The following is a 26,001-nucleotide window of genomic DNA, read 5'->3' on the forward strand; positions in this document are numbered from 1 at the left end:
GCAATTCATATTAAAGTAGTTCCTGTGTTGCTTGGATAAATGCGCTTCGAAGTTAGTACTTAGTGCAACGTGGTATATTATATTGATACATTGAGCCATTTTTAACAAAACTAATTTGTGGTGTTCCTATTTAATCTATTTTCGTTTTATAGCAAAACGAGACCGATTTTTTTTTTCGTTTAAGTGTTTGAGATGACGTTTTCTGCGTAAGGATCTGAATGCAACACGCCGTGTTGTTGTGGAGCGTAATTTGAAACGGTTCGATTTGTATAATATTTTAAATTAATCTAATATACACTGGTATTAACTTATTTTTGCAACCACACGTTCGTTTCATTTATATAAATATACATACTTTATTTTATGATAGACACTCCTGTCTTATTGGGGGAGAGACTCTATATTTTAAGGTGAGTGCGGAGCTACAGTTACTAACGTCTCAAAATCACATAAGTTAACTGTAAAACAATTTGGGTTTTATAAATATTTGAGTTTCCGGTGATATTTCTGTAATGCCCGTAGGTTTTTCTGAGGCATCTTCAATTGTGTTAAAGTTTTAATGACGTTCGGTGTAGCTAGCTCTTCCTTCTTTTGCACTCATGTCTGCATTGTTAGCACACGTCTGGATTATTTCTTTTCATCATTACCAATTGTTATCGGCAGTTTTGAATTCATAGTTGACCACTATACTCTGGAAAAATGCATAACAGAGATGCAAGTGGTCGCGTTTTAGTTCATATTATGTTTTATGCAGAAGATGGCCACTGAGCAGATGACCATCGTGGACAAGGAGGCAGACGAGAGCAAAATGTTGTCCCCTTCAAAGGAGGATTCTGCAATTGCTTCAAAGAAGCCTCTTGATTTTCTGAAAATCACACCTATTCAGTTTGGCATTACTGTCCAGAGTTTCAGCCCGGCACCATCAGGAAGCAAAGGTGAGCTTAGTGGTACGAGCTTAGTGGTACAATCTTTAAAGAAAGCAAATGTGACCAATCATATCTATGTCTCTTGCTCCAGAAAAGTCTCGTTTGGCACAATTAAAGGCAAGAAGAAAGTCTAGTGTAGGTGTGAGGGGCTCACCAGAAACAAACTCGCTCATCCGCTTCATTGCACAACAAAAAATGAAGAATTCTTCAAACTGTCAAACTCCAGAGGTGAGTAGAAGTCACAACTAGGCAGTGTTTGGTTTGTTGTCACAATTTTGTGAAGTAAGTTTACAGGCTTTTAATCGTCTTTATGTGTATACTCTGCCACGTTTCAAGCAATAGACTAAAAAGCACCAGGTTAAAGATTCACAGGCATTCTGATTCTTTTGAGCATGTCAACATGCTAATTGATTGAGATGTGAATGCAGGCAGTTGGAAAATGTTCTCAAGGTATTAAACTTTTTAATTGTGTGATTGCCGCCAACTCATGAAATCCTTTGTATTGTCTGTATTGCTTCATAATGTGGCAAGTTACAATTATGTGTTTATTTGAATTGTTTTGTTGTTACACTCCACCTAACTGTCATAATGCTTAATTGTCACCTGTAACAAAGTGATACCTTGGGGATACATTCATTCAGACTTGTTCCCGGTTTACTATGCTTAATCTGTGAATCGCAAATGGCTATTTCAGGCTGTGTATGTTTTAAGTGTAGTTAGGTAGTGACATTTGTGTGTTTAGGTTAGCGGCATTGATTTTCGGATTGATGTTCTATAGTTGCATTATTCCCATATTTTGCGGTAGCATATCACCAGCGCTGTAAAGGCCTGTGTAATTAAGCAAGGCAAAACATTGGTGGGTTTCACAATGTTTCTTCATCTGTGCCAAAGAAAATCTGGTAGATTTGCTTGTAGTCTTTACAGATACAAATATAAACACTTTCACATGCCATTTTCACACCAATATGAATTCAACTATTGTGATCGCGCACTTTGACGTCTGACACTTTTTATGATTAAAAAGCAACAGCATTGGACTTATGTGACTTTATTCATACAGATACTTGTTTTGTCATTCATGTTGAAAAATTGACTTGCAGCAATGAGTAGATGAGTAGTCTGTACGCTATCTGAACTCTCAGCAGATTGTCAGAGGTAGCCCCTTACTTCCACGGGTAGCATCCACACTGAAGCAGAAAATAGCTTGCTTCCAGAGCCTGACGTCTGTGGAGGAGAGCGATGTCTGTGATCTGAGGCCAAGGCAGGGCGACAACACTGGAGGATGCATGAAGCCAATAGATTACCTATCTGGTAAGTCATTGCTACTGGATTCAAAGTTTCATTTTTCAACAATGGTCAGTCGCTAGGATTTCGCCACGTCTGGAGCACCAGACAAAAACAGTGCCTAAAGCACTGTACAAGCCAAACTCTGTGGGGGGGAAAGTCTCAGCGCATTCCGTGTTTGTGGACGGCATGAAAAAATAGGGTACAATTGCAAAAAGGGAACTTGGAATAAACTTTGCCAGCTAAAAATATTTTGGGGCTCTTCTTTCAAATGTCGTATATTGGGGCCGGTTTATCTGTCGATGCTTGCGGGCAAAAACTCCAACATATTCTGTCGGAAGCGCCTTTCATTTAGATTATGACAGTGTTTTGGGAGCCTGCCTATGCAAAAATTTGAAACCACCCTCCAGAGTGGAAAAGTTGAATACACGCTGCCATTGCGTTCCCATATACACAGCCCAAAGTCACGTACACGTTTACGTCACGTACATGTGCCAGTACAGGGAGGTAAATAAACATGTCTGACTCCATCCATCCATCGGCCCTTCAAGGGCTGCTTTAATAACCCAACAGGACTCCTTGCAACAATTTTACGGACTACAGATTTTACGCATGCGCACGTACATCACAGCACCACTTAGCCGCCTGGCATGCATACACAATAGAATTCCACACATTCTTGCATCACCTTATGCACGCAGATATTCTGTGATAAACGCTCATCTAAACGGGAAATAAAAAGTGGAGGCGAGACGCTACTTTTATATCTTCTGTTGAGATCGGCATCATATAAACGTAGCCTTAGCCTGTTAGTACATGCTTTGATGTTGACATTTAAGTAAACCTCATGAAAATCGGTTGATGAATGAACAAGTTATGCTTTATTTATGGCTTTGTCGGGAATGCGGTTGCCCGCAACAAGGTGTCTGCCACATGGGCACGTCGCTTCGCAGGCTGTTTACAGTGCACTGGCATATCTAGTCTTCTAGTCATATCTGTGCCAGAGAGCTGTGTAGTTAGCCTTTCAAATTACTTGTGCATTAGAGAGAGAAAATTATGAGCGCGGACGTCAAAGCAATTTAAACACTAAAAACGTACCACTTCCACTAGAGGTCCAACTTGCAACCAAAATCCCAATTTGCTCGTTATTAGTCATTGCCCTTTTCCGGAAAAAAAAAAGTAAAAATAAAAAGTCAACACATCTTAGTCCACAAAATAAAAAAATCCAATATGATCAAAATGGTAAATGGAGTCTATTCATTAGACATCTAAAAAATCTGCAGTCCTTCATGAAAGCAGACTGATCATCTTTTATGTTTAGTCGAAATAAGAATTTGCAAACATCTGTTTTTACTTTGGAAAACAATCAACATTTGTCCCTATTTTTTGTCATGTTACAGACCAAACCAGTAACTGAATCATAATGAATTTTTGGGCGGAGGGACATAGTGAGTTTAATCTATTACAAAAATACCGTAATCGTTATTTGTAATCATATTGTAAATAACATGTAATTGACATTAGGGTTGACACAAATTGTCGAGTAATTTGCTTACCTTGAATAAATTTTTTTATTTTTTTTATTTTTTTTTTTTTTTAAGTGCTCGAGGCATTTTTTCTGCCTCAAGCCGGGGTACCCTTCTGCTGTTCGTCCATCCGCCTTTTTGTCCGACTGGACTAAATAGTAATCACCTGTAGGCCTGTCCAACTATCCTTTTAAACTGGATTCCGTTATTATTTCCGTCTACCAACTTCGACCAACTTCCACTCGCATTTTAAGTGGAATATCTGATTACCAATTACCAAGGAGCCTTAATTGACATGTACCTAAACTTGAAGTAGCCTCGGAAGTGTATATCAAACTAGTAGCCCTTCTAGTGAGTATAGACCATTTCAAGGTCTCAGGGATCACCCAGAATGCACTGCCCCACGCCCATTTTGGATGTCATGCTCCGCTACCGCTTCATTTGTTACTGTTCAGCGAAGCAAAAAGGACGTTTGCCATGCCTACTACGTTTGTCGTTGTTGGCTGTACAAATTGAGGGAAAAAAGGCGGAAAAGGATTCTACAGACTCCTGAAAGTGATCACCAATCGGGGATTGAAGGAATGAAGCAGTTTTGCTCTCACAACTTTCCGGTCACCATCATGGAAATTTTAGACACACATTGTGAACCCAGCCAGAAACAAACCTGTCACATGCCTCCATACTTTTATAATTTTGGAAGTCCTTCAGTTCACAGAATGGGCTTGGGTGGAAAATTAGGTAGTGGACAAGGTCGATTGCGTAATACAGTCATTCGCCCATCAAACGCAATTTGTCGTCATACCACACACTCGCCTGCCTGCTCAAAGTCTCTCCGCATTTCTCCATCGCAACGGAAGGTTTAAATCCACTAAAAACATGTAGACACGAAAAAGACTCCAAGTGACTACCGTACGTGATCGCAAGGAAAAGGAGGGGTTGACACCCAAAATGGATGTCATTTGGTCACATGGGATTGTGGGATATGTTACTATTTTTAGAACATACCTAGGAACATTTTATAACACGCTTCCTCTCGCCTGATATTGCTTAATTGTTTGTTTTTGATTAATAATTAAACAATACCAAATAAACAACCAATCAATTAACAACAGTATTCAGAATAAATGATTTTTAATACATTTGAATGCAAAATATTTTTTTAATCTCATTATTCGATTAATTGATGAATAATCGACTCTAAAAATATTTGATAGTGACCTCCCTAGTAGCACTTTATCTACACCATACGGTGCCCAAATCATTTTTGCAATGCCTGAAATTCACTTATGTGAATATTTATCTATTAAACCGGAGAGTATCGAGTTAGACGCATACACTGATAGCTGCGACTAACTCTGGAAAAGTTTTTCTTTTTAGTTCAAAATGGCTTACTCTAACCAGGATCCCGTACCACAGTTGCGGCCAAAGGTAGAATCCGGGTCGGATATTGTGCCTATTGTTGTTGAATCTTAAGATAGCTAACTAGGTGGGAAAACTGTCTCTCCTGGACTGAAGTTGGTTAGCTAAGGTTGAACGATTTTGGAAAATAATCAGATTGTGATTATTATTTTTTTCCTCGAAATTGTGATTGCGATTCAATATACTCATGTATTTTTCAACAAACAAGCAATTGATTCATATTTTTTACAACAAACAATGTCAGATCTATTAAACCATCTAGGACAATGTACGGTAGCAGCAAATCGCATTTCACCAAATCGCAAATGCAATTAATTGTTCAGCCCTAGTTAATGCCCGTTGTTTGTCGCCGTGCATGATTGAGTGAGTGAGACGACAGCAAACTAAGAACGGAAGCGTTGTTGCACTGCCGAGATGAGCTTCATTGACTGTACTGTTTAACAGTTTATTTAATGCTCATTAGCTGACAAACTACTCACATGCACGCACATGAACTTGCTGTTGTATCGCTCGAAGACGAGTCCACAACTCCTCACATACATACGTCACACATATTTAGCTCCCCATTCAAGTAACAATGTACAGAGCAATATTACAGTAGCTATAATGTTCAATATAATTGATCATTCTGGTCTGGTCCCTAAATTTTGTCATGTGGAATTGTTTGAATTTAGATTGAATTTCAGTTTTTTTCCCCCCAGTATGTCTGTAATAGGGGTGCCCAAGTCTTGCCCTCAAGAGCCCCTATCCAGCCTGTTTTACATGTTTCTCTTCCTCCAACACACCTGATTCAAATGATCACGATCATTATTAGGCTTCTGCAAAGCTTGCTAATTAGCTGAGCTGATCCTTTGAATCAGGTGTGTTGGAGGAGGGCAACAGCTAAAACAGGCTATATAGGGGCTCTCGAGGACCGGACTTGGGCACCCCTGCTCTATAAGTTACTCATTGTCTGGGGTCTATGTTGGCAGAAAAACATTCACGTTGCTTTACTGTTTATTTATCGCAAGTCACATCATCATTGCAATATTCAACATTATCGCACATCGCATGTTTTCCGAATATCGTAAAGCCTTAGTTGATATGCCTTTCTAATTTAATGCAATGCAACTGTATTTTCAAGTGGGTAGAATACAGGAACACAAACACTAAACATTTTGCCTTCATGGCTACACTGAACCAGTTAGGCCAAAAAGAAGGTCCAGTGTTGTTTTAGTGTCTTGAAAACGTTTCCATTGGCTGCATCTTTGATTTCAGATGAAGACAACCAAGAAGAAGGGAAAGAAAACCACTATCGCATGGTGTCACCTGCACCCAGCAAGAAGCGCCGTGTGGGCCCCCTCAAAGGCTGTGAAGTGCAGATTAGAGAAGCACACTCTCCAGATCTTCACTTGAATAGCAGTGACATAGAGGTATTATCACTTTGACCATTGACTTCTTTGACTGCTGTTATTAAACTGGGTCTCTGCTTCTCTCAAGCGTATTTATTTAAAAAAAAAAAAAAAAAAAAATTGGTGTCGTTCTGCTGATTGGAACCTTTGAAAGTATTTTGTTGTGTCCACAGGGAGATAAGGAACCAGTGGAAGAATGCAATGACAATGTCAAAAAGGGACCACGGCCATCAAGTGAGAGTGAAAAACAAACCCAACCAGTGCTTCCTTCTACACCTCTTCATGGATACCGTGAGCAACCCTTGTCCTTGGAAAATTACGCCTCTTCCTCCAAAAACAACCAACAGGTGTGTGACATTCTATTCTAGGCACTTAGACATGTGCATGTTAGCTAGAAATGAACAAAAATGCAGCACTGACCTCTTAAGTCGTAAACATGTCCAAAACATGTTGTAGTATATTAACACATTTTCTTCTTTTGGTTCATGAATCACCATTCTAAAAAAAATCTTGATTCTAATGGGGGGGGGGGTCATATGCATGTACAGTCCTACTTTTTGTGTTTTTATTTTGAAGTTGACCCTTGCGGTGCTTTGCATACTGGATGAACAACCGATGTTGTGGCAGCTGGCTTGACTTGGCTAGCTGATTCGCCGGTGGCCAAACGCATCATAGGAGAGACGGTTATGTCGGTCTCGCTGGACCGTGGCTCCAAAGGTCCGTCAAAATATGTCGTTGCGGTCCGTGGTGCAAAAAAAGATTGGGCCGCTAAGATAGCTAGTTCATTATCAGAGTCCCATACTGCAAGTTAGAGGTGGGCAATTAATTTTTCGAATGGGCCATGCAACTCAATTGTGTTCGATATGAATTGAATGTATTTTTCTGAAGCAGTAAATTGTGTTTTTAATAAAATGCTATTGTGGTATGTTATTTATAATTAGGAAATAGTGAAAACTGTAAAAAAAAAAAAAAAAAAAAAAGTTTATTCAGTGATATTAAAATGACATATCTGCACATATTAATGATAAACCTTGCCCAGATGTGTCGCAAGTCTTAAAGTTCATCCACGAGGGCGGCTGGTCGGGGAAAAAAATGAAAACCAAACCTGTTGTGCTCATCTGGGAATGCCAATTTTTTAGTGTATACGCCTGACTTAGTGATTCAATTAACACTAGGAGTGCGAGAGCAGTCATTTTGACTGTTTTCAAACTTTGATGTTAGTACTCTGCGTATGTAGATAGAAGATGCCCCTGGCCTCTTTTCCTAATTCTGTATACATTTCATGACCATTGTGCAATTTTATGTTATTAAACAATATGAAAATAATTACGAGTCATTATTTCCTTTAACCCATTAAGGACGGTAGCGCATAACCGCATTTCTACCACTAAAGCCGGGAGCCCTGTTGCGTGTTTCTCCCTTTAAAGCCGGGAGAGGGTCATTTTTTTTTTTTTTTAATCCAATTCTCAGTCTCTTAGTCAATGAAATGCATCAGAATATACATGTGACGGTGTCGTGAGTTGTCGGAGCATATCCAGATTTTTTTTCGAGGAGTAATGGCGGAGCTCTGATGTAAGTCACGGCAGTGATATAGAGGACACGCTCGTGGACTTTAAAGCCGTGAAACCATCCAAACGTGATGTATGGTTAAGATATATGTTCGTAGACAATGACGATTTCAACGTCTTTGTAAGAGAACACAGCATGGTAATTACCACTCGATTTTTTAAAATTAAAAATAGTGCTTCACTTGCATCTTCGAGTGAAACAGTAAAGATTAATAAACTCGGGCATGTGTGAAAGCCACGTCTAAACTCAAATTTTGGGGGAATTATTTTTCTATCTGCTACAGGAGCTGAGATATTAATTATTTTGTAGGTGTCGAAAATGTCAGGTTTTCAAGGGTGACTCCGAAGATGACCTTAGGTATTAGAGAGATGTCTCACGAGGGGCTTCAAGCTTTAATGGGTTAACCACGGCAGGCCAGTCAATTTGACGGTTCTACTCATGCTTACACATATTGCGCTGGGACGGCGCCGATGGGTTTCTATAGGAACCAGCGGTTGGTTGCATTGAGAAACGCTGCTGGTTATCATGATAGATTTTTCTTTAAATCTTATAGAGTAGAGGAGGCGTTACATCTGCTTCAAAATATTGACAAGTCTGAGGATGAACTCTGACCATTGTCAACATCATCAGTAACGGAGTTAGGAATACCAACACTTGTACAGCGAGTGGAGGCACTTGAACTGCAGTCCAACATAATGGGAATGTAACTTATTCTTTCTCAACAGGACAATGAGTTTGAACCTCAAAACCCTAGCAGAGTACGGCCCAGTGACCTTGCATCAGCTTCACCAGAGCAGTCTTTCTCTGCTTTACAGTTCTCATCTCTCGCCTCTCAAATGGAGATGAAGTCAGCAGGTAAAACACACTGCGCTCAGTAATGCAAGAATATAGTCTTTCATTTTGGTTCCAAAAATATTGACAATAGATGGGTCAAGATTAATTGGTAATGAAATTAATAAACAACTATTTAATAAGGCGGGGGGGCTTTGTGTGAGACGTAGTCACGTAGTATGCCCGATGATGATTGGCTGCCACGAGGCGGAATGGCAAAAAAGTTGACTTGTTTAATATGGGGCGAATGGACAGCTTTTCGGTGCTTCACTCCGCGCCCCACATCTGCAAACGCATCATTCGCACCGCCCCGCACGTAACCGCCCGCGGGAACTACATTGACTCCAATTGAAACGCGCCACCAAAAATGCTCCCACCGCAGTTGGTGTGAACGTAGCAGCCTCGCCTCCGCAGCGAGCAGCGGGTGAGGAACACAACACGGCTGTAGGCTGCGAAGCATGAGCTGCTGATGATAGGAAGTTTTGATCGGCAATAAAAGGCTTTGATAGAATATTCCGATAAATATATATATATGTGTGTGTGTGTGTGTATATATATGTATATATATATGTGTGTGTATATGTGTATGTATATATATATATGTGTATATATATATATATATGTGTGTGTGTATATGTGTATGTATATATATGTGTGTGTATATGTGTATGTATATATATATATATATATATATATATATATATATATATATATATATATATATTATTTGACATATTAAGCTTTTACTGTTGTCGTGGAATTGTCCTTATGAAAAGCGTGCACAATTTATAACCCCTTTTGAAAGCCTTCAATTCTCATCATTTTCGCATACAGAAGAAAATGAGTCCTCTGGGGCATCTGCAGCCAAGAAGGAAAAGAAGCGGGTGCGTTTTGGATGCCATCTTTCCCCTGAGTTCTTTGATAAGCAACTGCCTCCCAGCACCCCACTGCAGAAGGGGGACACACCAGCTCGTGCCTCCACACCAGGTGGGACCTTAAAGCTGAGATCGGTTTTGAAGACACCACAGAGGAATGAATTTGGCACCCCACAAGCCCAGCCAGACCTCAGCAGCGTGTTTGGTGCTTCCACGGTGCTTGCAATGTCCTATAACCCCAGAATGCGGCATGGTGCAGAAGATGGAGTGGAGACGTTTGAAAAGGTATGTTGACTGTTTATTTATTTATTCACTTACTTTTTAAAATGCAGTACTGTATTGGAAAATTACCGGTATTCAGATTATGATGTGAAAATTGAAAATTCTTCTGACCTTGTTAATTTGCTTCTACAACAAATTAGGGAAACAATACTTCCCCAAAGTAAGTAGTAAAAAGTGTGTAACGGTACGCTAAATCACATTTCGGTTCAGTTTTTTGGAAACTTCGGTACGCTAAATCACATTTCGGTTCGTTTTTTTTAAACTTCGGTTCCATATATTTTCGATACAAAAAAACTGATTTTTTTTTTTCATTTTAAATATGTTTATTTTGAAAAGATGACAAATAAATGGTACATTTTTTAGAAAAAATAAATAAAAGCGAACCATTCGGGTGATATTCTAAGAAATTACACCAGAATGAAAAATACACTAACAATAAAGATCTCTTAATTTTGTAAATTAGTAAGACACTGGACTCTTTAAACACTCATCAGCAATAGCCTATGACACATCTAAGTAATCAAGTTAAAGACAAGTTGTCATTATGTATACACTTTTTGTGATTAAAAAAAAAAACACACAATAATAGTTAGAATTATTGCTAACTATATTAAAACTCTTTTTATAATGATTTTTTTTTTTTTCAAAGTCTTTATTTAAATTGTATACACTTTTTAGGCATTCAAATCTTTGAACGTTCAACAGCATATTGTAACGAATTGGGTTATCTGTGTTGTGGTCAGATTTGTGTGTTGCTGAGTTGTTATGTTTCCGAGGTTCATGAATGCATCGTACAGCAAGCGAGTGGAGCACCGGAGAACGAAGAGCGCGAGCAGTTGTATTTGGATGAATAAAAACGTGATAATTAATTTACGTGTGACGGAGTGTTCCTGAAAGACGCTACAATGATAAATCTCGCTATTTTTTGACGTTTTGGGCTAAAAAGACTGCTTGCTTCCTCGTCTAAGAAACATTCACAGTCGGATGATGCCGTGCACGTTAGACGTGCTAGCCGCAACATAGCCGCCGATATCATGTCGGCACACAACTTTCAGACTTATCCACGCATCTTTCCCCATCGGCGATGGGGAACAGGTAAAGCCAGAATATTCCCAAACAGGAGACTGCAGTGTACGCGGTGACCTTCGAGCTCTGGCTCTTTACTGGCTCACACTGTTGTGCCGCCCCTCTCGTCTCCCGCACGCAACAGTCAGCGTCCATGCGTAAGCTCGCGCGAATAAGTGGACCGAACCGAATATGCCATACCGAAACGTATTAATACACCTGAGTGTAAATATGTATGTATCTGTATATCAAAAAAAGTTCATTTTATTTCTCACGAAATGTACATTCAGCACCCCATCTTTATTAAAAAAAAAAATCTGAAATATATGGTCGTATTCAGACCCTGACACATTTTATTGATTAGAAGCCACCTATTGAGCTAGTACAGCCAAGAGTCAGGTTGGATGGTAAACGTTGGTGGACAGCCATTTTCAGGTCTCTCCAGAGATGTTCAATCGAGCGTTGGTCAGGGCTCTGGCTGGGCCGGTTAAGAACAGTCCTAAATTTGGGCAGATCTGTGCCTTGCCACAATATGTGTCTCTGATCTCCTTGGGCAGTTCCTTCAACCTCGTGATACGAATTTTCTCTGACATGCACTGTGAGTCTGATATAGACCTTTCCTAATCAAATTCAATCAGTTTAATTAAACACAGCTGGACTCCAAGAAAGGAGCAGAACCATCTCAAGAGAATCAGAAGCAATGGCCAGCATGTGAGTTAAATATGAAGACCGCTGCACAGGGTCTGATTACTTATGACCATATGATATTTCAGTTTTCTTTTTTCCATAAATGTGCAAAAATTTCTACATTTCTGTTTTTTTCTGTCAAGATGGAGGTCTCAGTGTACATTAATGAGAAATAAAATGAACTTTTCTGATGACACAGTAAGTGAAAAATTTCAAGGGGTCCGAATACTTTCCGTACCCACTGCATACTGTATATTCAGCAAATGTAATATAATATGAAAAAAAAATAAAGCAATGTGGCTCCAATGTGTGTGTATACCGGTGTGTATTTATGTATGTATATGTGGGCCTGCGCATGGCTGGCTGTCAGCATCTCCTGTCCTGATATCCGTGGCTGATTCCATTCAGCACAAGTCATCGAAGTAAAGGATGGACACAAAATGTGTACTAGTTGTATTGGGAAATATTGTCCATGCAGTTATGCAAGGTACATTATTATACAGTATACTGTACCTGCAAAGAATTATAAGTACATTTTTAGATAAATAAAGTAGGCAGATCACTTAGACTTGGAAATTTTAAAAGTAGCTTGCATGCTGAAAAAGTGTGGGCACCCCTGTTATAGTTTATTCAATTGAATATAGGTTCAAAGAGATTTGTAAATCATTGTATTCTGTTTTTAGTTAGAGTTTACACAACGTCCCAACTTTATTGAAATTGGGTTTTGTTTTGTGTGACCAAACGCTTTTATTTATATTCATAATATCAGAATAAAAGTATCACATTTATGCTATAAGAGAAATTATTGCCAATGAAAACTGCATTTGCCAGGGGGTAAAACAAATGGTTGTTTGCACTGTCGATGGCATAGTCATAGGTTGCCCCAAACAAAATGATTTTATGTGAGCCAAATCATGATACAAATACTGTAGTAGTTAGGTTAACAAAGATTTGTTCACATTCTACTATTTTTACCCTCATTAAAAAAAAAGAAACAAGGGTTATACAATGTATTTTTAAAAATCCATTATTGCTATTGCACAATTAAGCATAAATACAGCTATCCATTATTATAACACGCACATGAAAACTCAAATAGGCCTACCCCAAAATATAATATTGCATCCGTCAGTAGAAAATGACCTACTGTTTGGTTGAAAAATTATTCAATGCTTTTTATTTTTATGCTTCTAGATCATTTTTCCTTCAATAGAAGACAGTGACTCTGCAGTTATGGCTGATACAGGTTGGACATTTTATTGACAATCGATTATCGTGTGAAGTCAGCAAAATGCGCATCTTTTTTTCATGTAACTATTTTTTTTTTTTTTTTTTTTTCCAGAATTAATAAATTATGCCCAGCTGAATTTAAATGATGCTTTCCATGATGAGGCACTTGCATCAGTGGCAACAACAGGTAAAACCCTTTTTATAGATCATATGCATTGAGAAAGTTTTAAGATCCATACAATTATTGACATTGCTGTTGATAAGGCTAAAATTATTTACTTATAAATACATTTTCCCTCAATACTCCATACTACAAAATGACCATGCGAAAGGAGCATACCCTTTGCTGTGACATGTTAAATTGACCAGATTCAGAGACAGAATTGTGGTAAGGCAAGTTTGCAAGCCTTAAAGGTGATTGGCAAACACTCAAACTTTTGAACAACCAGGACTCTACCTAGAGTTGCGATGGGCAATTAGCAGCCGCAACCACCTTTTTGCGTGGCCCCCTTGATTAATCATGTCCCCCCCACACATGCATACACTCAAAATGGGGGAAATCCAAAGTATAAAAAAAAAGAAGTGCGAATACGAAAATGTGTGGGTGCCGAACTGTGAATATGCAGGGGGAGACAGTAGTTTTAAGTTGTGAGGTCACCTTTCACCTCTAGATGGCAGACATCGTCTTATTTATGCTTACACTGGGTGTTATACTGCTGTATACTACAACATGAGTATGCCCAAAACATTTTGGCGGCTTTGGAATGATATGCAAACAAACAAACATTGTACCTCAATAATATTACAATTTTTGAGTGAATTGATTTTTGTGAAAAATTTACAAAATAAGTGATTGCACTTAATGTTGCCAAGCGAAAATAAGCAAACTTGCAACAATAGTGTTGGTGACTGGAGAGAGGTGACCAAAAACCAAATTTAAGACATCCTTTGCAAAGAACATTTAGAAAGATAACCAACATACAGTAATCCCAACTGGACATTTGTGGGTAGACTTGCAAATGTCTATTTGCTGTCATTGTCTACTCTGCCTGACACAGAAAGAAACAATGTGCTGCAGTTAGAATAATGTAGCAGAAAGATCTCAAAATTCAGCCAAATTTCACAACTGTACACACTAAACTGTAATATCTGTAAAAGTTATTTTACTAAGCATTGTACTACTTAAAGGGACGGTGGGGCCGGATGGCCATGTTTTCACTAACAAGTTTGTTTTATATATTTTTTGATCAGGAAAATGAAAAGAGTTGCCATTTTCTATTTTATCTATTCATTTTGGAGAAATTAGGAAATAAGTAACTCCATGGATAACGGCCCTTGATAATGAGCACAATGGCCGCGCCCCCTATCCTTGTTCGTCTGGAGTCACGCGAGGAACCGATTCCAAACTCTCCATTGGAAATCATTGTACTTTAATTGCTTATAACGTCCAAAAATGGCAATCAATTGGTAACAAAATTTATGTGGACATCTCTACTAATGCCCACTTCAACATATCAAAAGGATTAACCTCTCCATGGCTGATTTATATGAGAATGAGGAATTGTGGAAGTCAGCAGAGCTACATAGATTTAGGCTGGAATGAGCGCACACTGCTTCTTTGCTTAAAAAAAACAAACAAAAAAAAACACTGCTTCTTTTCTCATCACGGTTAGGACGGGCGAGCCATTAAACGCCAGTCAGGATATTTACAGAGACTGAAGTGGGAATGAGTAGACGCGCACATTTATTTGGATGAGGAATGGCCCCAGTTTTTCGGCTTACAACGCGCCGTCCAATTTAGAAGGTGACAGCCGCAGTCACGCGTTCCAATGCAGCCACACTCTTCTGTGCAGTCAGCCTCGCCGAATCTTTTTGTTCGCTGTTCGATGAGGGCTTTAGTCACTCTCACGCCGCTTCACTCAGGCCGGTCGTGGCTGCAAGCAAGCAAGCAGGGACACCACACACGACTGCTTACGAGGCGACATGAAGACAAAGGCTCATCTTCACCTCCACACGCTGGGCGGACATTAAGGAGCTAATGTTGTTGTGCTAACGCCTTTTGTTTTAACGACCTGAAACTAGTTGTTGCTATTAGCTGTCCCATTATCCTAACTTTAGCCGGGGAGGGAAGAAGGGGACGTAAAGCTCCAATCTGCCTGCTGCTGCTGCAAGCCGGCGTCTCTCTCCCTCCTGAGACACGAGTTTAGCGTCGCTAAATGTCCGAAATATAACCAGTCTGGGTTTGTGTGCGCATTCATGCTCTTCAGCTTGTGAAAGCGCCACGGTATTTTTGATTTTGTGGAGGTGATCATGATGAGATCACGCTTTATGTCAATAAATCCAAACTATTGTGCAGAACACTTTTATACTTTCACGGGTTGAAGTGGACAAGAGTAGTAATGTGCATTTGCATTTTGGTGGCGATCGGTCACCGTTTTAGACAACAGAACTGACAAAGCGAGCAAGATTACCACGCATGCCTTCCTCGCGTGACGTAGACCGCTGAGACCGAAAACATAAGGCACACCCCAAAAAGGGGGGGGGGGGGATTTTGATGTAAATCTAATCACAAAAAAGATCTTAGATCACTACAAAGTCTTTTGGGTATTTTAGTACTAATGTCATTTTTACATGCAAACCTATTATATAAATGCCAATGTTATTCTCACCCAAGTGTCACTTTAATCTTGGTGGGATATCTGTTTTTTTTTCTTGCAATAGCCTACTGTCGCAAAAATAGCTGCTTCTGTAATTATTGCTCAAAAACTATGAGTGAAATACAATCTTTTGCAATTTCAGTAAAACGCATGCCAAAGAAGTAACTTACATGTCGCCGTTTTGGATCCAATGATGGCGGAGCGGTCAGAGTTTTTCCATAGTACGAGCGGGAGCTGCTTGAGTTTACGCTAGTGCGGGCTTCCCTATGGGTTCCGGATACAGTACCGGAACTTCCGTTGGAAGTAATTGATCGTTAATGTAATATAGTGGAAGAAAATTTACAGCATACGTTTTTTTTTCCAAGTGAGGGAATTTCCGTTTGATATGATGATGGCGGAGCGGTCCAAGTTTTTCCGTAGTATAGAGCGTGGACTGCTTGAGTTTGCGCTCACTGCGGGCTTCGATATTGGTTCCGGGCTCCGGATCCCGGAACTTCTGTTGTCAGGAATCGATCGTTAATGTCATATAGGAGTAGAAAATTTAATGCATATGTTGTTTTTCAATGTGAATTTCTTATGTCCAGTTGTATTATATTAGTAGTTAAGCAACTGAATGTATATTTTATTTTTATTCTTCCCCTTAGAAGAGAAGTCTGAGACAAGTCCAGCCTACCAGTCGAATGCCCTGAACGAGCTTGAATCTTTGTCTTCGGAAAAAGAACCTGAGACTGTCAGTAAGGCTGCACCTAGATTGAGGAACTGGGAAAAAAAGGTTGTCTGTAAATTATTTTTTATTTAGATATGTTGGTGTCATTTTACAGTGAAACCTCTGTTGGACATCCCAAAACCTTTGCATTTTTTGTTGCAATTTTCTTGAAAAACAAATGTCAATGTCAAACCAGTTCAAAACAGTTAATGAGTAATGTTAGAAAATGTCATAACTCAGTGAACATCCAAAGATTTGACTCTTTTTAACATTTGCTTTCTCTTTGCACTTTTGTGATGCCACCACCGTTAACGGGGAACATTAAAAGGTGTGATGTCATTAGACCTAGAAATGTAACTAAATGCATGTTACAGAGTTCTTTGCATCAATGATCGTAGTTTCGTACATATCGTAGTTATAGTGCCCCTCGAAGGGCCGTTATGGCTGTGAGCCCATATACTATAAATGTAATGCCCCCTTACAATATTACAAATACACAACGCATTGATGGATAGCAGATTTTGAAATCAGAAGCCATCAAAAAATGCTTGCAATAGCTCCTATCTCAGTGTTGTTCAAAGTGAAGACAATGTGCCATTTGACACCTGTTGTTTACATGTTTTAGTAATCTTTGCCAAAATGAATGACGTAACAAAAGTCAACGTTGGACTTAGTGTTGACAAAATAAAAAACATAAATTCAGGGTGGAGTGCCCAAAAGGGCAATTTTAGCTCCACTTCTTTTTAATCTTTATATGCGTCACCTTGAGGATGTCATCAGGAGATACGGCATGAGCTTCCAACGGTTACCTAGATGACACACGGCTCTACATTACTTTGTCTCCTGATAACATAGGACCAGTTGATACCCTTGTTAACTGTATTTTAGATATTGAGTCGCAGATAACAGTGAATTTCCCGTAGCTCAACCAGGCCAAAATTGAGATTTTAGTTGTTGGTCCTGAAAGCAACAAAGAGAAACTGTTACCAAAACTGGATTCAAACCGAGGCGGCATTGCTCAGTGGTAATCGTCGTTGGGAGTTTGATCCTTGGCCATTGTGACCATGTCAAAGTTACTGAGATACAAAATACTGAACCCACAGTTGCTCCTGATGCTGCGTCATCGGTACGTAAATGAGGTAACAGTGTGAAGTGCTTTGAGTAACAAAGGTAGAAAAGCGCTCCTGTTTTCTGAAGCTGAGCCATGATTGGTCGTTATCTGAGCAACTGTGATGTCAGTTTCAGTCGACAGAAGTGACAAAATGGCCGCCCCCGGAGATAGCTAGATTTTGCTGCTTAACTCGTATTCCACAAACTCAATATTAATCAGAATGCCGTGTTTCAACTAGTGGGCCTGCATAGAACATATTCTTTATTAAAACTCATTCACTGCCAGACATTTTCAAACCCTCTTTTACCCTAAGGTTTGTAAAAAATTGAAAATATATATATATAAATAAATTCCTGGGATTGAATGACTGGACTGTGAAAAGACATAAATTCATTTTAGTCAGTGAAAGAGTTAAAAAAAAATGTTTGGGTTGACTTCCTTTAAGTAAAAAGCTGGAGTTGACTTCAACTTCTACTAAAGTCTTTTTAAATCCCACTATCTATACTTTTACTTAAGTAATGAACATGAATACTTTTGACACCTCTGTTTGGATTATTGCAAATGCCCTGCTCTCTGTTCTTCCAAAAACTTACTTCAGAACTCTTCAGTGGGTTGCGTGCGGTCAAAGACCAAAAGCCGGAGAGCACATTACACCGGTTTTAAGATCATTGCATTGGCTCCCCGTGTGTTCCTGGATTGATTTTAAGGTTCTTTTACCAGTTTTTAAATGTCTTAATGGTCTTGTGCCATCATAGAGGCTGCATTCATCCCTTATGTCCCGCACCTCTGGAACAGCCTGCGGGAGGGCATCAGGACCACAGAGGCTTTTGCTTTTAAACGAAGGCTTAAAATGTACTTGTTTGGTTTAGATTTTAACTTATTTCTTTATTTATGTACATATTTTATCTACTCACTGATTCGTTTATCCATTTAATTTGTATCCTTATTTATCTTCTACCCCCTTATTAATTGATCCATTTTTTTTTTTCATTTTGATCCTTTTTTTTCCCCTCCTATTGCCCTTACCGGTGTTGCTGACTTTTATCTTTAAAATTTTAAAACTTTGCAATAAAATACAATTTTATTTGTGTAGCACATTTCAACTTCGGAGATTCCACTGTTAATTCTTCCTAGGGTTTGTTTGTTTTGTTTTTTTGTTTTTCTGACGGCAAAATGAATGTCCCTCATTGCAGGCGGTGGCTGAATCTGAATCTACAAATGAATTTCCAGCTGCTCGTGGTCGGAAGAGAAAGGTATTATGATTGCTGATCTCATCATTTAGCAGACATGATTTTCTTTTTATCAGTCAGCTTTATCGAACAGCTGCCAACAGATCTACTGTTTAATTCCACTGAACAGGAACGTAATCACATTTCAGCATATCCCTCTTATGTGCGTGTGTGTTTGCGAGATGGTCCTTATCAAGTTCATCATCTTACTGCCTATTTTCTCTTCCCTTTAGCTACCTGAGAAGAGCAAACCTGTGAGGAGGTCGATTCGCTGTGCTGCCAAGCCTTCTGAGACGATGAAAGTGAGTGTACTGATGTTTGTGTTACACAGATTCAGGTCAGAAAAGTTAGCCTTTTTTTTTTTATATGCCTTTATGACACGCATGTTGAGGTGAATTTCATGTCACAATTATGTTTAGTAACTACAGTTGTGTGTTTACAGTTGTGGTATTATTAGAAAGTTAACAAATAATATTGCAGTATATACAATACAATGCAATACAATTGTATTTATATAGCGCATTTCATAACAGCTACAGCTGTAACAAAGCACTTTACATTACAATAACAAAATAGCAATAATATAACAAGAGAAAACAATAATAGACACCGGAAAACAGCATCTCACGTCGGATCAAAAGCCATAGAATAGAAATCTTCAAACAGTTTTTAAAAATGGACAGAGAAGGGGGCTTGCCAAACATTTAATTGAAGGTCATTCCAAAGGGAAGGACCAGTAACAGAAAAGGCTGGATCCCCTCTGAGACACCGCTTAGTCCTCGGGACCTCGAGCAGCGCCTGGTCTACAGACCTGAGGCACCGGGAAGCTGCGTAGGGGTGGAGGAGCTCAGAGAGGTACGCCAAGGCGAGGCCATTTAAAGACTTGTAACCGAAAAGAAGCATCTTAAAATGAACCCGAAAATGCACTGGGAGCCATTGAAGGGAGCCCATAATTGGTGTTATGTGCTCCGTCGTCCGATCTCCAGTTAGGAAGCGAGCTACAGCATTTTGGACCAACTGGAGACGCCTGAGAGAGGACTGGATGACTCCAAAATAAACTGCATTGCAGTAATCTAGTGGAGATATAACAAAGGCATGGATTACTGTCACAAATGTTATTTTATTGATTATTCCATCGATTACTCGAGTCATCACCGCTCCCCAGCGTCGCAAGCGAGTGATGCATGATCAATTTTTTTTACTGATATGCCACACTGTGATTAATTCATTGTAATTTATTTAATGACCACACCTGTGAACACAGGGTTTTTTTTTTGGCCTTTTTTTTTTTTTTTTTAACAAAATTTGGATTTGAGTAATGGTCTGAATTTTTGTGTAATTAAAAATCACATGGATCAACTTCTGTTTCCGTAGTTGGCCCCGAGAGCAAAAAATCAGTGGAAAAAGGAAGTCAACCGTTCTCTTTACCCCTCTCAAAAATATGCATCCAAGAATCCTAGCCTCAGTCCCATCACAGAGTTTTTCATCCACAAGTCAGCAGCAGCGCAACGCAGTCCCATCAACTGTGCAGGTAAAAGATGTACACTCGTCTAACCCTTGGATAATGATTGAGATGCACTTAAGAAGTGTATGTTTATAATAAAGTGAAAAGCTTTTCAGATTTATAGCTGTCAGTTACTTAAAGAAGAGACATTGTGCATGTAGACACATTTTAAATCGTTCCCAAGTGTAAAACAGCAAAAAATACCTCTTAAAATGCAAACAATGCGAAGTTTTAATAGGAAATATTAAAGTACCGGTAACTTAAATTCCAGATTTTAACAATTGCTTTGTGATATGGATAACATTTTATATCTATTTATACATCTATATCAATTTTTATGGCCTGATATTTTACCTTAAAATTAAATGGAATTAATTTTATTTAATTTTAAAATAATTCTTTGATCTTATATCAGTTTATTTATAAAATACATTTTACATAGAAAAGCTGGTAAATGGGTAAAAATACAATAAAGTATCAATATCTAGTGGAAAAATACAATTCAAAGTAGGGATAGACCGATTATCGGCGCTGATATTCTGCGTTGTAACGAATATCGGCATCAGCCTTTTTTAAAAATGTGATGGCCGGTTATAAATCAATTTAAGTATCATAAATCACATTTTTGTACAGTTGCACAAAAATCACATTTTTGTACAGTTGTAAGGCATACAAGCAGAGTAGGCAGGAGTAGAAGAGTACCGGTTCTTTTTAAAAAACTTATTTACTTAAAACAATAATGCAGATAACGGATCACTTTATTACTTGATGAAAGGGTGCACATGGAGATTTACTCAGTTTTTCATGTAAACGGACAGTTTGTTCATGCACTTCATACATATATAGTACATACAATATATATATATATATGTAATATACTGTACATCCACTAATGCTAAGAAAAAAAGTGATGTCGACGTTGGCCAACAGTGACCGACGCTTCCCCCCTGTGGCGTCGGGCCGGCTGTCGGCACGTCACGCTGGCAAAACACACCGTAACGACAGACAGCAACGCTAACCATTAAAGTACCTTCTGCGCATGTGAGATATGTAATACCCTTCCATACCATCGGCGGCGGTAGTCACTATTTCTCATTGTTAGAAAAATCCAACCGTAAAGCTATTGGCCGGGGGCGGATTATAAAAACGTAAACGATGCATTCAGACTATATTCTTCGCTCACGATGAACTCCCACGCAAAGTAAACCATCACGTTCTTGACATGGTATCATGAAATACTTACATTGTTAACCCTCGCTCTTGTACTTGTAAGAAGATTAAGGCAGAAAAGGCGTGCTCGATGTTTATCCGCATTTGTCACTTCCCGTTCGTGCTCCGAGCCTTGATTTGCTAGCTAACAGCCGATCAGAGTGACCAAATGTCACGACTCACGACGCCGATTCAACATGCTCAAATGCCCACGGACGCTTCCTGACGGGCTACGACGCTACGACGGTGGTCACTACACCAATCAGACGGCGCAATCAGACGCCACGACGCTTCGCGACGTCCGACGTCGGATTTGTCTATCTAGGCCTTTACTCGAAAAGCCACTGTTGTGTCACCATGTCTGCCGCTACATTCATGTAGCAACACAACCAACACAATTTCCCACTCATCAAAATAAAAATATCAACAATACAGGTATGTATAGGTTAGGGATGTGCGCGACTAGTCATTTAACAGTCTACGATTTATTAAACGTTTAGTATTTTATTAGTCGGTTAAACACTGCATTAAGTCTCACGCATCTTGTTCCTCACGCCTCTGCCTGTGTGATGGGTACTAACATGGCGAATGAGAGCCTGCTGGACTGGGAGTCGGTACCATTACTCATTCATAATAAATGCCATGCATTGCATTGGCAAATGTATCAGAAATGTATTTCTCTTTCAATTGTTCACTTTTATTCAATCAGTCAGTTGTTGTTACATCAATAGAATTTAAATGAACAAACTGTCCTGAATGTTTGGGCTAAAATAGCCCCTACTGTAAACACACAAAACATTTGTATTTTAAACTTTGAATTCAATATGTATTAAATTTCAAGTTTTCTTGCTTGCAAATAAAATTTGAGACTAGTCGGCGGGCAAATTAGTCGAAATTCCCATCCCTAGTATAGGTAGGTATATTGTGTGTTAGACATTGGGCTGGCCAAGTTGACTTAATTTTAGCAAAATTTCCTCCTTGGAACATTTTCAACTTTTATCTAACATGCTGTTTTTCTCAGGTTAAACCCCAAACTCCACTTGAGGTTTCGCTGAAGCCATTTCAAAACAAACTTTGCAAAGCACGAGGCGCACCTTAATGCTGATTGGTTTCGCGTGACCTTTCCACAAGTAGAATGCCGCTTCATCGGACAGTTGGAAGGGAGATGGAATTAATGTTTAAAATAGTTGACTCAACAGATCCTGGGTCGGTCGGGAGCTCTGCAAAAAACACAGCTTGTGGGCGATCGTACAATCGCGTTGTCTGACATCGCTATTTTGATCAGAAAACAATCGATCGGCGCAACCGCAAAGTCTAAACTCTCACCTCACAGATGAAGTACTGCTGCCCCCCCCCCCCCCCCCAAAAAAAAAAGGTGGCAATGGTACCAACTTTTAGGGTATTATTGTATTGCTTCTGGAGACCTTTTCCATGTCCAGAATACAATTGACTGGCACCTGACCTGCACAAGCACCATGAAAATGTGTACTTCAATCATAAAGGAGATTTTCACTGGTGGTGGCAGTATTTTATCACTTAGCACCCAAATTACACTTGTCAAGTAGCGTAACAGGGCTGTGGTGCATGACATGCCATACAAGTACATTTTTCATAATATGTCCCATTTTAAAATGTTATAAACTGTCAAATTTGTCATGCCAGAAGTAGTGAATTTCCTGCAGTTGACTTTTCCCAATTCCCTCAGATGAAATTGCGCACCTGAAGGATGAACCTGGTGAATCATCAAGCAGTGGCCCTGGGACTTCAGATTCTATTGGTGAAAGTCCATCAGGAGCTCCATTGTCCTCTGGCAAAAGAGACTTGGGGTCAAACGGATGCTCATCAAGGCCCAGTGCTACAAGGCGAAGATTAAGGAAGACCGGTGTTTCAACAGACGACCTGCCACGAGTGGAGCCTCAGATGCAGACCAAGGAGAAGACAAGTGAAGAGACGCAAGTCGACAGTGGCCTGGCTTCCTGGCAGGCTGACATTAATTTGGAGGATGTCTTCAAACGTCTTCCCAGCAGGGGGCAGCGCTCAGTACGCCGCAGCCTAAGGAACCAAAGGAAAATAGACAATGACACAGGTCTGCTCTGGGTGCCTCGGCTCTCCCCCGAAATAATAAAAGGAACCAGCAGGAAGACCCGGAGTCGCAGTGTCGGTTCAACTGTTCTACCAGCCGGCCCTGTCTAAGGACACTCGGCACACCGCTTGCTGGTACTTGGACAGTTCTTGCTTTCCATTCGAATATTTCTTAACGTGTGTTCTGTCCTTCAGAATTAAATTGCGTTTTTTGCCAGCTTGTTGTTTTATGGGATGAAAGTGCTGATGCTTTTGTCCTTAACCACTCATTTGCCTCGTTCTTCTATGCAAGCCTTTTCAATACACAGAGCCCAATCATTTATGCTGACCTCTTCTTAATCGATATGCAACCACGCGTCAATATCCCCCATCAACCCTAACCCCCACCACCCACTCTCCCAAGTCACTAGATCGAGCCTCAATGAGTCAATATTTTCTCTTTGGGGATAGATAAAGACGGCCTTAGTGAAGTACCAATCTGTCAGACCAGGTTAGAGCCTCCTGAGATTCACGTATTGTCGTACGTGATTGTACGTTAATGTCATTTCACAGAGTCTGAAAAAGCCTGTTACTGAATGAGTTAATGAGTTTCACTTGTTTTTAATTGAGCTATTCAAATAACTTCTCAATCATATTGTCACTGTCCTGTGAAAAACATATGTCCAATTTTTTTCATGTTTTACGTGAACGGGGTTTCTGCATTACAGACATCCCATTAACGTGAGAAAAAAAACAACTAAATTGGACATGCGTGTTTTAACTATAGTCAAAATAATTGAGATACAACTGGGACAAGTTTCACACATGAACTGTGATCATTTTCGTTAAAAGGTGAATGCCGTTTGGAACTACAGAAGGCAGTTAAACGAAAATAAATGATTCAAATCAGCAGTTCAGCCCATGTTAGAGAGCTTTTAGCTGTCAGAGTAGAAACAACTTCAGTTTCACATTCATTCTAAACAGGACAATTGGCTTCTAGAGAGACGCCTGAGTGTGATGTATCCATCACAGTGTAATTGACTCTCCACCTTTTACATCAAGCCTGAGTCACTCGGCTGAATGATACCAAGGTCCCCTTTTGTGGTTGAATGCCAAGCAAGGCCTTGCCCATCTGCTAGATGAATGAGCCTTCGCCTTCTGTGGTGACGCAGCAGGACTTTAGTGCCATCACGTGGTTTCTGGAGGTATTGCTTGTCAAGCATGCTCCTCACATGATCAAGTGAAAGAAGTCAAGAGCAAGTGATCCGTACGCCTGGAGAATAAGTGATTATTTAACACATCATCATTTGTATAGGTTTGTTTACTACATTAAAAGAAAAAAGTATTAAAAGAAGAAAAAGACGAGCAGTTTGTTTTTATAACACGATGTGCCCACCTTTTACTGAGTCAAACTTGGTATGACTGTGAACAGGCTGCTGCTATATTGTTCAAGTGCGCAGGTAGAATGGTGCCGTAGATAGAGGCTCTTGTTTTTGGACGTGTGAGTGAGGGGTGTGAAGCCGAAGCCACCGTCCCTGGCAGACGGACAGAGTGAAGACGGCTTAGCACAAGAACAATGGGGTCCTTTGAGCAAGACGACGCCCCCAAGACATGTGGCCTCCTGTCACCGTGGCAACCCCCCATGGGACACGGAGAGGGTCTGACAGCTGGAGAGAAGGACTTGCAAAAATTCACTTCCTTTCTTTCTACCGCTTCCCATGAATGTGCTCTCAGGTCCATGTGGATGGCTGAAGGTCCTGACGGTTTTGTGACTTCCATGCAAACTCATCACACATTCACGTTCTATGCTCAAGAAGTACAGATATTTGTGTAAAACAAGGAGAAGTACCAATTTAACTCCATATGTAAAGACTAAAATTTTAAATACAAAAGTGGAAAAAACACACACACACACACAGTCTATTATCGGTTTATACCCGTTTTGATAACATGGCAAAACGGAAACATATAGTTTCCCACTCAGGTGCTCGCACTGAGAAGAAGAAAAATCATATTACAAGCATGTTTTTTGAAAGCAAGAACGTAGGCAGTGCTTGACGACTTGTATTGCTGTCAATGCAACTTTTTGCTTATGGTGTGAGTCCCGGAAATGCGCAACCAACTTCCGCATTCGGCAAAACATGCTCAAGCACTTCCTCCTTGCTTGAGTGAATGGCGAAGGCGACTGTGACATAGCACCTGTGGGAACTTTAAATGTCTAAAGTCAATTTATTATTATTAAACACAAAATGGTTACCAATGATGACCATAGCTGATGTTAAGGCTTTTTTCGTCTTTACATATATCATTATATTTGTAGAAATAAGTGATATTCATGAATAAAGATTTTTTTTTTAATAACAAGTTTCAAACAATCATATCAACCTGTTGCCGTGCTTGTTATTGCAGTACAGTAATCCCTCGCCACTTCGCGGTTCA

The 26,001-nt window shown here is 39.7% G+C and overlaps 1 protein-coding gene across 4 annotated transcripts; it reads left to right on the top strand.

Annotated features, from left to right (window-relative positions):
* Window positions 1–31: 31 nt before the first annotated feature.
* Window positions 32–23,798, top strand: cdca2 (cell division cycle associated 2). Of its 4 annotated transcripts, none has more exons than XM_086032038.1 (15): window positions 32–410; window positions 755–935; window positions 1,018–1,154; window positions 2,069–2,237; window positions 6,413–6,567; window positions 6,720–6,893; window positions 8,841–8,970; window positions 9,781–10,106; window positions 13,050–13,101; window positions 13,198–13,272; window positions 16,387–16,514; window positions 18,753–18,812; window positions 19,022–19,090; window positions 20,163–20,319; window positions 23,207–23,798. In XM_086032038.1, the coding sequence occupies exons 2-15, from the start codon at window positions 758–760 to the stop codon at window positions 23,692–23,694; spliced, it is 2,298 nt and encodes a 765-aa protein (XP_085888164.1). In that variant the 5' UTR covers window positions 32–410; window positions 755–757; the 3' UTR covers window positions 23,695–23,798. The 4 variants fall into 4 exon arrangements, with proteins under 4 accessions (XP_085888164.1, XP_085888168.1, XP_085888167.1 ...); XM_086032042.1 differs by having other exon boundaries at window positions 16,387–16,472; XM_086032041.1 differs by having other exon boundaries at window positions 2,072–2,237.
* Window positions 23,799–26,001: the final 2,203 nt, after the last annotated feature.

The sequence above is a fragment of the Filicampus tigris genome, chromosome 5, assembly GCF_054856515.1.
Source record: "Filicampus tigris isolate MCC_2025a chromosome 5, RoL_Ftig_1.0, whole genome shotgun sequence".
Classification (NCBI taxonomy): domain Eukaryota; kingdom Metazoa; phylum Chordata; class Actinopteri; order Syngnathiformes; family Syngnathidae; genus Filicampus; species Filicampus tigris.